The following is a 16,154-nucleotide window of genomic DNA, read 5'->3' on the forward strand; positions in this document are numbered from 1 at the left end:
TTTATTTCCCTTCCAATTCACCCAATCATGCTAGATAAACTGTTCCTGTGATTATGAATAATGCTTAGTGGTCCTTACTCGGTTCTTACCACCTCTGGCCTCTGAGTAAATCACTCTCTCCCTAGGATCCCCACTTTCCTAGACTCTTTTTTACCTGACCTGCTGTCCCCTTGTTCCTCCATGAGAGTTTCTTCTTAGCTCCCCAGCTGCCTTGGTTGAATTTCATCTACATGTGAATGGCCTCTAGACTCAGTCCTTCCTGTGAACTGTCAGCTCCTGTAATCAGAAGTGTATGCCACTGTTATGGATCCGCTTTGATGTCTTCATATCCCTCAAATGTAGCATACCAGACTGACCCCTGACCTCCACCCACTCTATTCCCCATCATACCACCTAATCTTGGTCCATTGCAATTATGTCTTTCCAGTCTCTGGTCCCAAAGCCAGGATTCATAATATTTTGATCATACCACTTTCCACGAGAGATCTTCCCTGACCACTTTATTGACATTTGCTATGTACTCCCACATACTTCACGTTCCCCTTTGTCCACAGCACTTATCATCACTTAGCATTGCACATATTTTACATACTCATTTTAATGTCTGTCTTTACATTATGCTATGTAACCTCCATAAAAGGCAGAGACTCATTTATTTTTTCTACAGCTTGACACAAAGTATTTATTAAATAAATTAATAAAAGAATAGTATGAAAAATTTCTCTGATTCCACCACTTAGAAATATCTAACATTAAAATTTTTATAGAAGAGCAAGGTGACTATAGTTTACAATAGCCTATTATACATTTATTAATAACTAGAAGAAAGGAGTCTGAAGTTTTGAAACAAAGTAATGGTAGGAGATGGAAATATTAATCACCCTGATTTTATCAAGACACATGGTATACAATATACATGTACATGTCATATATGTGTAATGAAATATTACACTATACTTCAAAACTCATATACTTAATTTTCATACAAGTTTTTACTTTTAAAAATTTGTGTCCATTTTATCCATTTGACTTGTAGCACCTATAGACATATGAAGAAAATTAACTCTCTTATTCATGCTTCTTTATTTTATTTATTTATTTATTTATTTATTTTGAGTACCAGGAATTAAACCCAGGGATGCTTAACCACTGAGTCATACCCTCAACCCATTTTTATTTTTATTTTGAGACATGGTCTTACTAAGTGGCTTAGGGCCTCACCAAGTTGCTGAGGCTGACTTTGAACCTGTGATCCTCCTGCCTCAGCCTCCCAAGCCACAGTGTCCCAGCACCCAGCAAGTTTTTAAACTATTCTTAAAACTAGTATTTTTGCTTTTGATCATGGTGGAATAACAGGAATTGAATTTGCCTTCCTGCCTGAAACAGCATCAACAACAACAAAGGAATGAACAGAATCTAGCACAATAGATATCAAGACACTGAACATCATGAAACAAGTGGTAAGAATAAGTCAGTTCAACTCCATGGTTGCCCAACTTGTTATCCTGAGAGAATTTCCAGGCCAAACACAGGAAGAAGGGTAAGAGTTTCTAGGTGACCCAGCACTCTGTACATCTGGGCTGGCAGGACAGAGTGACAGAGAAGACTGTTCTTTTCTAGCAAGAACCTATAATGCCATGCACTTTCCATTAAGCACTGTTGTATATGCATCACATGAATGTTGATGTCATGCTCATTTTTTCATTAAATTAAAAATACTTCTAATTTCTATTGTGAATTCTTCTTCGACTCATTTTATTTTGAAATGTATTGCTTAATTGGCAATTGTTGGGGAATTTTTAGATCGTCTCTCTTCTGATTTCCAAAATTCCATTGGGATGAGAAATATTTTGCATGATTTAAATTCTTCCACATCTGTTAAGACCCTGGGCAGGGTACAACTTTGTAACTATTACATAAACACTCTAAGTTTTTTTTTTTTCGTGGTTTTTAGCTGCCATGTCCTCTATATGTCAACTAACACAATTCTGTTGATAATGTGGTTCAAGTCTTAGTAATTTTATTTACTTCTTCTATCATTTACTGAGAAAAAAGTATTAAGATCTAAAACGATAAAGCTTCTTTGTTTCTCCTTTCAATCCTACCAGTTTTAGGTTTATAAATTTTAAATATACGCTCTTAGGTGCATAAACATTCAGGATTGTTTTCTCTTGAGTTATTGACCACTCTCTCATGATTCTTCCTCTTTGTCTCTGATGATATTACTAAACTGAAGTGTTTTCTCAATGTCAACCTAGCCACCTCAGACTTCTCTTAATAGTGTTTATAAACATAGCTTTTTAAATCCTTTTATTTAGGCCTTGTATTTTCATACTTGACATGGGTTTCTTGTCACTCAGATCTAGTGGCACCTTTTGTACCTATTTTGAACACGGTAGCCACACTTTCCCATATATTTGTTGTCATTTGTATGTCTTCTCTGAAGGAATGTTTTTTGTCCATTTTTTATTATTGTGTTGTAGGTATATGTAAGAGTGGAGTCCATTCTGATATTAATACACGCATGTAATGTAATTTGTTCCACTTCAATTTTCCAGATTTCCCCTTTGCTTTCCCTCCTCTCTCTCCCAGTCTCTTTCCTCTACTCTATTGGTCTGCATCCTATTGTTTTTAAAAATTGATACATTATAGATATATATAAATGAGGAATTAATCCTTATATATTCATACATGAACATGGCATCTTTTGGCCAATTTCATTCTGCAGTTCTCCCCTTTCTCATCTCCTCCCTCCCCCTCAATCCCTTTCCTCTACTCTACTGTTCTCCCTTCTATTTTCATGAAACTCACCACACTCCCTTTTTTTGGAAGGTACCAGAGATTGAACCCATGATCATTTAACCACTGAGCCACACCTACAGCCCTGTTTATTTTTTATTTTGAGACAGTGTCTCACTAACTTGCTTAGGGCCTCAATAAGTTGCTGAGGCTGGCTTTGACTTGCAATCCTCCTGCCTCAACCTCCTGAGCCATTGGATTTACAAGCCCTCACCACCATGCAAGGTTCCATTTTTTTGTACTTTTTTTCTTATTTTTCTCTAGCTTCTGCATATGAGAGAAAACATTTGACCCTTTATTTTCTGAGCCTGGCTTTTTTCATTTAGCACAATGTTCTCTAGTTCCATCCACTAACCAGCAAATCGTATAATTTTATTCTTTTGTATAGCTGAATAAAATCTCATTATGTATATACAAAACATTTTCTTTATCCATTTTCTGTTGTTGGGCACCTGAACTGGTTTTATAACTTGGCCACTGTGAATTGAGCAGTTATAAACATTGGTATGTGTATATCACCATAGTATGCTGATTTTAATTCTTTTGGATAAACATGTTCATTTTTAATCAATTTATTTGTTCCTTTGCTTTGAGTTTCAGGAGTTCCTTAAACATTTTGTGTATTAACCCTTTATCAGATAAACAGTTTGCACTTGGCTTGCCCATTCTGTAAGGAGCCTTTTCGTTTTGTTGCGTGTGTCCTTTGTGTGTGTAAGCATTTTAGTTTACATATAAAGCCACTTGCTTGTTTTTGGTTTTGTTCACTGTGCTTTGGGCATAGTATCCAAGAAATTATTGCAAAGACCCTGTTTTCTTTTAGAACCTGTTTGATTTCGAGTCTTACATTTAAGTCTTTAATATATTTTGAGTTGATTTTGAAGATGGTTTAAGAGTACAATTTCATTCCTTTCCAAATAAATATTCAATTTTCTAGCACCATTTATTGAAAAGACTATGTTTTTCCCCTTTTATATTCTCAGCACGATGGTAGAAGATCAATTGAACTTACATGCCTGGGCTTACTTCTGTCCTCTGTTACAATTACCTGTACTTATTCTTTCACTAATACCTTGATTTCTTAATTGCAGTAGACTTACAGGAAGTGTTGAAGCAGGAAGTGTAAGTTCTCCTCTTTGTTCTTTTTCTTCAGCATTCTTTTGGCCACGTTAGGTCATTTTGCCTTACCATATAAACTGTAGAATTAGTTTGTTGCTAATCACAAAATTTGTCTTCTATTTAAGGACCCTTTTGCTTATATTGGGCCCACCTGGAAAATCCCAGATAATCTCCTCATTGTATGGTCAGCTGATTAGCAGCCTTAATTACATCTGCAAAGACCCCTTTGCCAATTCAGGTCAGATAATATAATTATCTGATATAATAATGAAATAACATTATAATATCTTAAGTTCTTATGTACAATTGTTTATATCTAACTATTAATTTTCAAGTCCCTTATATTGTCACTTATTTTCTATGCATCTCCCACATAATTTTTCATCTTTATTTTCCATAATAGAAATTCCATTTCTAGTTCCTGACTATCTTCATCTGATTTGTCCCCAAACTTTGAAAGTTATTTTGTTAACTCAAAAATGTCTCACAGTGAATTCATTGAATTCTTTTTTTTTATGAGGAAATTTATGTGTTGAATAATATTGAGTTTCTCCTTTCAGTAACTCAATATATATTTTAATTCAAGTAATTTTTTTCTTTATATAGCATTCTATAGTTTTGTCACACAAAACCAAAACATTTTAGAATAATTAGAATAAAAATCACTCCTATTTATGTATCCTATTGCTCATATGAATAGACGTATTTTGCTTTAATTTTTAACAGATAATTGCTGGTGTATAACTATTGGTTTTATGTGCTTATTTTGTAACTAAACACTGAACTGAGTTACCTGCTTTAAAAGAATCTGCTTTATAAACTATTTTAAAGTGAAATTTCATCTTTTTTTTTATTTTGGTATGCATACTTTTAATTTAAACACTTATGTAGATTCATGTAGTCCCTACCACAACCAAGATATGGTTCCATATTGTCCTTCATCTTATCTTTTATTGCTATTGTTCTGTTAATTCTCTTAACTTTTCCCATAATTAGTCAAATAATAATTATATATACATTTTCCTTTAGTGACAATTATACACAACTACCTTTTATTTTACAGTAGGACAAACATTTCATGTTTACTGGATCTTTGTAACTATTGTTAGGTTTTTATTTTTAAAAGCCTTTTTGTCAAAGAAAAACTTGAAAACCCAATTTGCTTGTTTTCTTATTTCAAAGACTGCTGCTAGAAAGGCGGTTAGCTAGGGAAGATTTTCTTGGGCTATATTGCCAGCCCTGTAGGAAATATTGGGCAGGTGATTATTTAGAAAGAAGATTGTGTTTAGAGGGCAAGCCACAGATGAATGGTTAGCCTGCAAAGTAACCATGGCAGGCTTTCAGTTTATGGTTTCGGGTTGTGAGTCTATATCAAGCATATTCCTGGATGATATATCATGGGCACTTGAAACAGTAAGGTTAATGATAATAATCATTTATAGTATTCCTTCTCCTACTATATTTTACTGAATACTTTCTCTGTGTTAGGTATTATACTGACTGTATCACATTTATTTTTATCATTTAATTTTTATATCTTCTAAAGTACTTGCATAGTATCTGCCTTCACTTCTAGTAGATTTGTATTTTACAATATCCCCTTTTCTAGACCTCATCTGTCCATACAGACAGCTATCATTATACTTATTCCCTTGTGCTAATTTTTTAAATGCCTTGTCAGAATCTTTAATTCATTATCCTTCCTTTAATACATAAAACTTCAAGTAAGCCAGTATTTACTGGGAGCAAATTGCCATAGCCTAAAAGAATAATTTCCAATTGTGGGATTTTATAATTTCCAACACTGGGGAATAAATATGAGAATGTAAATTTTGCCCCAATAATGCTTTTAAAGTGATTGCCTACATTTCTTCTAGGTCAATCCCAGTTGTCCTCTTTTCTCTAATGAATACTGCTTCAATGTGAGCATGAACCTTTGCTTTAAATAGCTAAAACATTTAGAGTTCGTTTTGTGACTCTATGAAAAGCTAGTTCAACATTTTAATAACTCCCACTGCAAGCAGATTCTAGTATCTAATCCCTAATCTCCTCTATGTCACTGCCTTCCAAAGGCTTTTATGTCAAGACAGGAGAGGATATATGTCCAAAGTCCACGCTTCCAGTGCTTACTAAAGACCATGGTGATTTCCAGAGACTTGTGAATCTTAGAAGATGTTGTGTTTTTGATTCTGGCTGCACAGCTGGTAGGTTAGAAGCTGGATATAATACTAAGGATCCTGAGAAGCAGTTGTGGCTTCTTTTCTTCAGGTATCAAAAAATTGGCATTTATATGATAATTATATAAAGTAACCATAATAGTAGAGTAGTAAATAAGAAGTGTGTATAACTTGAAGACAAAAGGATGGTTTGGTAACATAGTGATCAAAGCTGCCTTTCTGGAGAAGAAAAGGAGAAGAAAACAAACCTTAAAACTGCAATGGTGTAAGAGTAGTTTCCATAAATAATTTAATTATTTCATCAAAACAGGAAAATGTGTCAAATGTGTAAAACTGAGAACTTCAGTTAATATAAAACAAACATTGATTTTTATATGAAAAGAAATAATTTATTTTGAAAAAAGAAATTATTTGGGGAGCACAGTCTTTCTCTAAATTCATGAATCGAAACTAGGTTAGAATATTTTATTGCATATAGTATTATTTTTAATAAAATGAGCTTATTATTTCTGAACAATATTCTTAAATTCATATTTTGAAACCTAGAAAGTTTCTTCAACATTGCTCAGGAAATATGCATATAACTTTATATAGACCATTTAATTTAACTATCATAAGAGGCTATATGTACCTTAAGCATTTTTTCACCACTGGACAATAGTTCCACTTTAAGAATTTCAGAATAATTCTCTCTGATAAATTTTGAAAGTATTTTGTAATATTGGAAAAGCACTTTGAATATGTATAATAAATGAATATGTAACTAGATTTTCTTCCACATGGAAAACGTGAATTCACTTAAATAAAAAATATTACTAAAGGTAATAGCTAAACTTCATGTGTTGAGTGAACACAGAATAGAATGGAGTAGTGAGGTAGATTATAATATGGAAAGTATAATTCATTTCCAGCAAGTTTCCTTCTGCACATCAACATTTAAAAATTGAATCCAAGTTGTTGTTATCCCTTTTCCAATTCTAACAGGACTGTGGAATTTTCTGCAACAGAGTAGTTATGACATTTCTACTCTAATGTTAGAATGTGGAACCAATGAAAACTTTGTGTTAGTCATGCAAATAGAAGCCAAAATTGTTTTGGAATATTTGTTTCATATTTTACTATAAATCAACTAAAACTTACTCTAAGCTAGAAACCATCTCACCTCTTTTTAACTGAAAATATCCAGCAGATCTGGAAATTTACTTAGCTAGTCTATTAATTTAGAGAAAAGAGATGACCTAATAATAAAACTTATTCTTTCATCAAATTGATGCATTCATACTGTCAGAACAGTTAAAGTTGTACATCTGTTGGTTTAAAATATTAGGAAATTTTAGCAGCCAGTAGTCCCAACTTTTTCTAATGTGGGGTTTTAATTTTTACTTAATATTTACTTTAAGCAGGTTTTTAGTGATCATTGGGGATAAATTAATGGAAGGGAAGTGAAAGAAATGAAAGTCAAATAGCTCATTTATTGATTATGTTTCCATATGTTCATTCTTTAAGTTTATGACACTGACTTCATTCTTTTCTTCTCACTGAATATCAATTGTAACTTGAATATTAGCATACTGACATTTAACATGTGTTGGTATTGTTTCATCCTATTTCACTGATGTATTTACATTTTAATCTTTTTTGATGAACTTAGAAAACATTAATATAAAATAAATTTTAAAATCACAATTTAAAAGATGAAATTAATAACAGAATTATATATAATAACATCTATTAATATTGAAATTATTATCAAAATAGATGAAATATTCATATGTGCAGTGAAAATTCTTAAATTATCTAATGTAACAAAGGAACTCAGTTTTACATGTGAAAAGAGCAATTTAACTGAAAAAAAGTGATTTTAAAGGTAAACATTTTTTTATAAATACCTGAACTGAAACAATATTAGATATTTCTATTCCATTAATTTTAATGTGACAAAATTTTCCAATGACCCGAAAACTTTCAGAAAACTCATCTGAGTTTTCCATAATAAAAGGCGTAAATTTTACTAGGTTCTGGAAGGATAAACCCTCTTTGGTGACAAAATTGGTGTTCATTTACCACGACCAATTTTGTTTTGTATTGTACCACACTTTTGACTCTTTGATAGACAGTGATATCATCTTGGAAATAAAATTATAGAACTTGGGAAGTACAGTAAATGAGAAAAGTAATTTTTTAAAGTTATTCTGAATTTTTATAGTAGCTCACCATCCTCACTTTAAAACAATAGCTTCATTTGAGTAATATGAAGAGAATCAAAGGTTAGTCTCTTAAAAAAATAAAAGTTTCTGGGGTTACAAAATAATAAAAACTAAAAATAATTCACATATATTATAGGCATGCCCCTTGGTTGTCAGTTGTTTCATAGATTTAAAAAGTAAAAGGTAAATAATTTGTCACCCTCATAAGGATATAAAGTGGATCTTCTCTAATCATTATATTAAAATGTTAATTAAATCTAGTGTTCATCAATGATTGACTTGATATAATTGCATTTTTGTGGAGTAAGAGAAACCTTTAGAGTTTCAGCCCTTATTTTTACTTTATGTGTCCTACTCAGTACAGTCTAAAAACTTAATATAATCTGTAAATATGCTTTATGCAGCTTCCTAGGTGTACTCAGACAAGTGTTAGTGTGTGGGCGTGTATGAATGTACCCCAATGTATACGAGTGCTGGCTATAAGTAAGAGTTTGTGCTTCTCAGGTGTTATCCAGTAGTAATTGATCAGTGCTTCCAAGAAGGAAACTCTTTACTTTGAAAGGTTTTTTCTTTATTAAATTATTTATTTATTTTAATTTGTTATACAGGATGGCAGAATGCAATTCATCTCATATTACACATATAGAGTACAATTTTTCAAGTCACTGGGTGTACACAAAGTATTTTCACACCATTCATGTCTTCATACATGTACTTAGAGTAATGATGTCTAAGGTTTTTACATAGATTTTAGATAATCAGTGTGCTAGAGAACTATCAAATGACATCATAAGTTTGTCACATGTAGCTGTAGACATATCATGTTTTTCCTAGCTTTAATTTTGTTCCTTTTAAGATTACAGAGCAGTATCTGCAGAACAATGGAGGGTTTTAACCATTCCAGAGTATCTGAATTCGTGTTACTTGGACTGACTGATTCTTCTGAGCTTCAGATATTCTTCTTCGTAGTGTTTTCCATCTTCTATTTAATGACTATGTTTGGCAATTGCCTGATTTTGCTCACTGTCCTTTCCACCTCAAACCTTCACTTGCCCATGTACTTCCTGCTCAGCAACCTCTCTCTCATTGACATGTGCCTGTCCTCCTTTGCCACGCCAAAGATGATTATGGACTTCTTTGCTCAGCGCAAGACCATATCCTTTGAGGGTTGCATTTCTCAGATCTTTTTTTTGCATCTTTTCACTGGGACAGAGATTGTGCTGCTGATCTCCATGTCTTTTGACAGGTACATTGCCATATGTAAACCTCTCCATTATTCAACAATTATGAGCCCAAGAGTATGTGTTGGGCTTGTCATAACTTCTTGGACAGTGGGCTTCCTGCATACGATGAGCCAGTTGGCTTTTACTCTCTATTTACCCTTCTGTGGTCCCAATGTGATAGATAGTTTCTTCTGTGACCTTCCTTTGGTCATCCAGCTGGCTTGTATAGACATATATGTTCTTGGGATCTTCATGATCTCAACCAGTGGTGTTATTGCTCTTGTAAGTTTTATGCTTTTGCTCACTTCATATATCATTGTTCTTGTCACTATCAGGGACCATTCCTCCACACGCTCATCTAAGGCTCTTTCTACCTGCACTGCACATTTCATAGTGGTATTCATGTTCTTTGGGCCTTGCATCTTCATTTATGTGTGGCCTTTCACAAATTTCCTGGTGGACAAAATTTTGTCTGTTTTCTATACCATCTTTACTCCCTTTCTGAATCCACTAATCTATACTTTGAGAAACCAAGAAGTAAAGACAGCAGTAAAGAAGAAACTAAGTAATCAATATTTCAGTTTTGGAAAAACTACTCCAAGATATTCAGTGCAATGAATGGAGCTATCCTAGCTGAGATGTAGATCATCCAGTTTTGCTTAGAAAGCCAGAGAAAGTTAAACCTAGAATCTGACTTTCAAGTCACTTTGTCTAAAATCATGAAAACAAGAAGCCAGGGTTGACAGATGTGCAACATCTTGGCTGGTGAAGTACTTGCAAGCCTGTTGAGATTATGGATCCTTTTGATAATTTGTTAAAAGCTAATGTTTATTTTCACAAACATTATATCATCAAAATTGTGAACATAATTTCAGAACTTCATAGATCCATGAGTCCTGAAACATAACTTAAGACTACTTAGAGAATATAGATAAAATATTGTTTTCTAACCAAGAACATTCCTAAGTGGCTGCTCAATGTGGAGTTTTCTGATGGTGTATACCTTAATTTAGAATTTTAATTAGGATTTTGGGGCATATGTCACAGCATTAGAAATATTGTCATGTGAAAATTCATATTGTGGATCATTTCATTCTTCATTAAGTATGCGTAATATTCCATTGTGTATATATACCACAGAATTTCTTTATCCATTCATTTATTGTAGGGCATCTAGGTTGCTTCCACAGTTTAGCTACTGTGAGTTGAGATGCTATAAACATTGATGTGGCTGTGCCTCTGTAGTATACTGATTTTAACTCCTTTGGATATATTGAGGAATGGGATAGATGGGTCAAAAGGTGGTTCCATTTCTAGTTTTTTGAGGACTCTCCATACTTCTTTTCAGAAAGGTTGCACCAATTTGCTGTCCTACCAACAATGTATGAATGTTCCCTTTCTCAACCTTCTCGCCAACATTTATTGTTACTTGTGTTCTTGATAATTGCCATTCTGACTGGAGCAAGATGGAATCTCAGTGTAGTTTTAATTTAAATTTCTTTAATTGTTAGAGATGTTGAACATTTTTTCATATATTTGTTGATCGCTTCAACATATCGGCACAGGAACTGACTTCCTGAATGAGATTCCTAAAGCACATGAAGTGAATTCAAGAATCAATAAATGGGATGGATTCAAACTGAAAAGTTCCTTCTCAGCAAAGGAAACAATCAATATCATGGATGAATTCTTTTGAATAGTGTTGAACAATCTTCATTCAGTGGGTTGAGTTTGAGATTTGAATCAACTTTGAACATGAGAGAATATGAACAAAATATGTGTAAAATTTAGCAATGATCAATACTCATGAAAGGTTTAGTAAACACTAATAATATTGTATATCAAATAGAGATAAAATTTCAGGTACTGGGATGGAAAGTTAAATGCTTACTTGAACTTAAACGGCATGAATTTGTGTCAGAAAATAATGTGTCAATTTATTAGTCTTTGATTCGTTTCTGTAGTTAATTTTGTCTTTTGTATGCCTGTATTTTTTCAAAAGAAGTATTATATTTGAGGGATTTCTTATTTAAATTGAAATATATTACAAGATTGCATGAAAGGCCAAGTAATAAATATACTATGTTTGATAGGTCTGTATTTTGTTTTATCACAATAATATTTTAGAATAAACTAGGTTAGAAGTTCTGAAGTATTATTTATGTCTTTGTCTTTTACCCACTTGAAAAGCAGTAATGGAAATACTTGAACTTCTTAGATAACAAGTAAGGGGGCAGATGGGGAAAGGGAAGAAGGATGGGAAAGGGAAGAAACTGCTGAATGAAACTGACTAAATTATGCTCTGTGGATGCATGAATACATACTCAATAAGTTCCACTTTTATGTATAACTATAATGTATCAATTTAAAAATGATAAATAAATGGAAGATGAATATTGTAGAAAAAGGGGTGGAGGGTTGGGGGAGGGAAGAGGACAGTACTGTGGATTGGAAAGGAGAAAAATTTGTTATATGCATTTATTAATATGTCAAAATGGACCCTGCTAGTGTATATGACTATAAAGTACTAATAAAGTTTTTTAAAAAGAATTGTTTGGAGACATGGTAGAATGCACTATTCAGGAAATTATTAACATTAAAATTATAAAGCTATAGAATTAAGTCAGACATTTTATCTGTCAGATAAATCCCTGTAGGTGGAGAATGAAAATCTATCTAATCTCCACCTGCAAATTTCTAGAAGTAGAGCCCATTCCTGGGGATCAGTTAAGCCCTGAACTGCCTTCATTCAGTCCACCCTCTGAAACTAGCAAATATTTCTGCACTGATGAGGCAGGAGGATCACAACTTCAAGGCCAGCCTGGGCAACTTGATGAGGCTCTGTCCCCATAACAAAACAAAACAATGGGCTGCGGAAGTTTTTCAGTGGTGGAGCACCCATGGTTTTAATCCCCAGTACTGCAGAAACAACAAAAATACAGATGATTTCTGCACTGATAGAACACATGTGCTTAGCCATTCCTCACTGTGTGACATTTCCTAGCCTCTGAGGGTAGCTCTCTGTCCGACAGTATCCTGAACTCTTCCTCAGGCTGCACTGCAGGTGATTCACCATACAGTCATTGTCATTAGAGAAAGGTTAAGTCCAAAGTACAAGGAGAAGAAGAGACTGCAGAGAAGTAGAGAGGAAAAGTGGGAACATGGAGATAGTGGAACGATACATGTAATTCTTGTACAAAGCTATTAATACCTTCAAAGTTTGATTGCATCTTTTCTATCATTCTCTATCCCATACAATCCATGAAGAGTCCTCCTATCTAAAATATATATTGACATCATGTATGTCTCCATTTCTGCTGCCATCTGTGTAGACCAGGTTCAAAAAATTAAGTGGACTAAAAGTTGACATTTCAGGAGCAGGGCTTACGATTTTAAAATAAAGATGATAAATTGCTAGAAATTGGGAGTGAGGCAAAAGTACATTTTTACCTTAATTTTTTTCTGCACAGTGTACTATTACACTGTCACAGAATAGCACACAGCTCACCACTCTAGTCAATACTTTTGCACCAACTTGCTCATTGGCCTTCCTCAAGAGCCTCTCGTGATTCCCCACCTGTAATTCCTTCTCCAGGTAACAGAGTACTGGGAGCAGGAGAAGATGAAAGCTGGTTAATGGATACTAAGCTATAGTTAGTTAGATGGGAGTAGAAGTTCTTGAGTGCTAATAGGTAATCATAGGTAATAACAATGTACTGGGAATTTCAAAAAGCCATAAGAAAAGATTTGAATGTTTTCATTTAAAGAAATGACACATATGTGTGTGACACAATATCACATGGTACCCCATGACTCTGTAAAGTTTTATGTTTATGTGTATTAATTAAACAAAATTTAAATAAAAAAAATAAATGGGAGTGTGAGGAGTACTGGAGCTCAGGTTGGTTCTTGTGGGTCAGACTTTCAAGATGTCTATTAATGGAATTCAAGATGTCTGTGAACTTAGAGGGAAAAATTGAAAATTTATCCTATAATAATCTCTAATTGAAATATAACATATTTTAAAAGTATGAATACAGAAAGCATTATGAATATAAGTGATTGTATGATAATAGAATAATGTAATAGTTTTACAGAAATATCAAAATACTGTTAATGATAATCACTATTTAAAAAATTATTTTAGATTGTCACTAGATCTTATTCGATGAGTTCATAAAGCACATACATCACTATATCACAATTTAAAAATACTTTGATGATATAATTGATTTGCTTTGTGCTTCTATATATTTTATCTTGTATGATCAAGACATTATTCTTGGGAAAGAGTTTAGATTTCTCCTGGGTTTATGATGTACTTGCACCACACATAGACACACATATGCACATGTGACTAAGAACTCCTGCATTTGCAGTTAAGTGCATACAGATTTATTGAGCATTTACATTGCAGCTAGAAAGATCTCATCTTCCTGTTTAGTTTGATACCAGGACACCTAAATTCATGTTGTTTGAGATTCCTACAGTATGTCTGTGTGTGTATACACACACACGCACACACACACACACTCAATAAATGTAGCATTTGTTCAATCACATGGGGACATTAATATTCCTAAAATTATATACATATGTGTATATATACATATATATTAATCTTTTTTGGTTAAATTTTTATTTATTTATATGTATTGTTGAGATTCAAACCCAGTGCCTCACACATGCTAGGCAAGCGCTCTCCCACTGAGGTACAACCCAAGCCCTATTCATCATTCTTAATAATGAATATAAAATGTATAATATGCCTTTCCTACCATTATACCTATAACTTTTCTTTCATCTCTAAATCTGACTTTGCCATGATCTTCTCTTGCCCCCAACCTTTTATGACACACTCTCAATAAATGTAACATTTGTTCAATCACATGGGAACATTAATATTCCTAAAATTATTTCTATATGAGACATTAGCTAGGCTGATATATAAAAATCGATTATATCCTGTTATTTTTAAGTGTTTATCTCTGATTTTCTTACTTTAATTGCATTCACACTAATTAAATGTCTGCTTTTAGTCACTGGCATTTCATCGCATGTTGGAGAGCTATGCAGCTCTTCCAAGGCTACTTCCAACTGGAGGAGGACAGGGTTTGCTTCTTCATGAAGCAGTTCAAAACTAATGGAACAGAGGATGTGGCACTGCAGGGTTTTCTGCTTTTGTCAAGCGGGTGGCATTTTAGTCTTCTTTCAATAAAGATAATTTAATAAATTATTTTTAGACATTTTTACATATCAGGATCTATACACTATTCTAGAGAAACCAAAATAATAATACATCATCTGTATCTTTAAAGAGATTATAAGCTATTAAGAAGAAAGGTAATAACCTCATAGCACTGCCAGGATGTAAGTTTGCATGTGGTGAGATACAGACATAGGAAAAAAAAAACCCAACATGTTTAAATATTTCTGGAAAAGTCAGAGGAAACTGCTCAGAGGCAGTGCTGAATCTGGGAAGGAAATGCCATGCTGAGGCAATATATGCCAGGGGGTAATGACAGAGGAAAAGGCAGAGAAAGAGAAAATGCCCAGTAAATTCCAGAGCTACATCTGGTTTACTACTTCTACACAAGATATTAACTTAGCAGTAGAGGAAGTAGAGACTCTGCTCACAGGAAGTGTCAGAGATTTGGATACCATAAAGAAAGTAGGTATGCTGTAGTCGAAATGGTGAAACATTGAGGAAATGAGGACAGACTAGGAGCAACTTTTATATAGTTCCTAATGTGAGAACATTTCAGAGACTTCTCAGGTTATTTCATGATAAAGCTTTGTCTCCTTTTTCTCTATGATGGGTAGGAGGGTACTTTTCTTTGTGGGGACAAGTGCATGGAGTACTGCATACATAGCATACATTAAAGGCGTCTGAGTGGCAGGCCACTACCCTGTGCTAATTGCGTGAGCAGGCCACTTAACCCGTAGGCACAGCCCTGGGCATGAGGCCATGTGTTGCAGTCCCTGCGCTTGCTCCACCACGGCTGGCTCCATGGCCCACTCCACATCCCACTCCTTGATTGGTCGCTGCAAGAACAGTTAGCAGGCATTGCATTGGTGGCTGCCTGTAATCTGCTTAGCTACTGCCTACATGCAATAAAATCAGACCTGTTACCTGCTAGTCTCCGGAGATCTCGATTAGTGACTCCTGCAGCCACACTCTCCTCTACTCTGTTCTGTGGACCTCCTCACTGGACAAGAGAGAGCCCATACACTTCTTGTCTTCTTTCCATATAACTTCTTTCCTGTGTAATTTTGAATTTGCTTTTTTAACCAACGTGCTGAACATTGAGCTATGTGGAGAGCTGACTTGTGGCTTTAGTCCAGTGGTTTCCAGAAGAAACACTTCCTTCAATCTCTATTCTTTTCTCTCCTGATCACCTTGTACTTTGAAGCTGTTTCTAGAATCTCTCCTCCTCCCATACTCTGAAATGACCTTATTGTTTTATATACACCTGCTCTTGTGCATTTCATTTTGGGGGATGAGGTGATAGGTAGTGGAGTTTCATGCATTAAGGTGATGGTGTAGCTGGAAAGGAAGAGGAAGGATTACAGAAGAAGTTTACACATCCCTTAGCAATGAGAAATGCATTGCTCAGCATTTGTTTCTCCAA

The 16,154-nt window shown here is 34.1% G+C and overlaps 1 protein-coding gene across 1 annotated transcript; it reads left to right on the top strand.

Annotated features, from left to right (window-relative positions):
* Nucleotides 1-9,180: 9,180 nt before the first annotated feature.
* Nucleotides 9,181-10,140, top strand: LOC308646068 (olfactory receptor 4K2-like; the record flags this gene model as incomplete). The annotated part of the gene is made up of 1 exon (XM_081288606.1): nucleotides 9,181-10,140. The coding sequence occupies one exon, from the start codon at nucleotides 9,181-9,183 to the stop codon at nucleotides 10,138-10,140; it is 960 nt and encodes a 319-aa protein (XP_081144732.1).
* Nucleotides 10,141-16,154: the final 6,014 nt, after the last annotated feature.

The sequence above is a fragment of the Spermophilus citellus genome, assembly GCF_964194105.1.
Source record: "Spermophilus citellus genome assembly, chromosome: 4".
Taxonomy (NCBI): domain Eukaryota; kingdom Metazoa; phylum Chordata; class Mammalia; order Rodentia; family Sciuridae; genus Spermophilus; species Spermophilus citellus.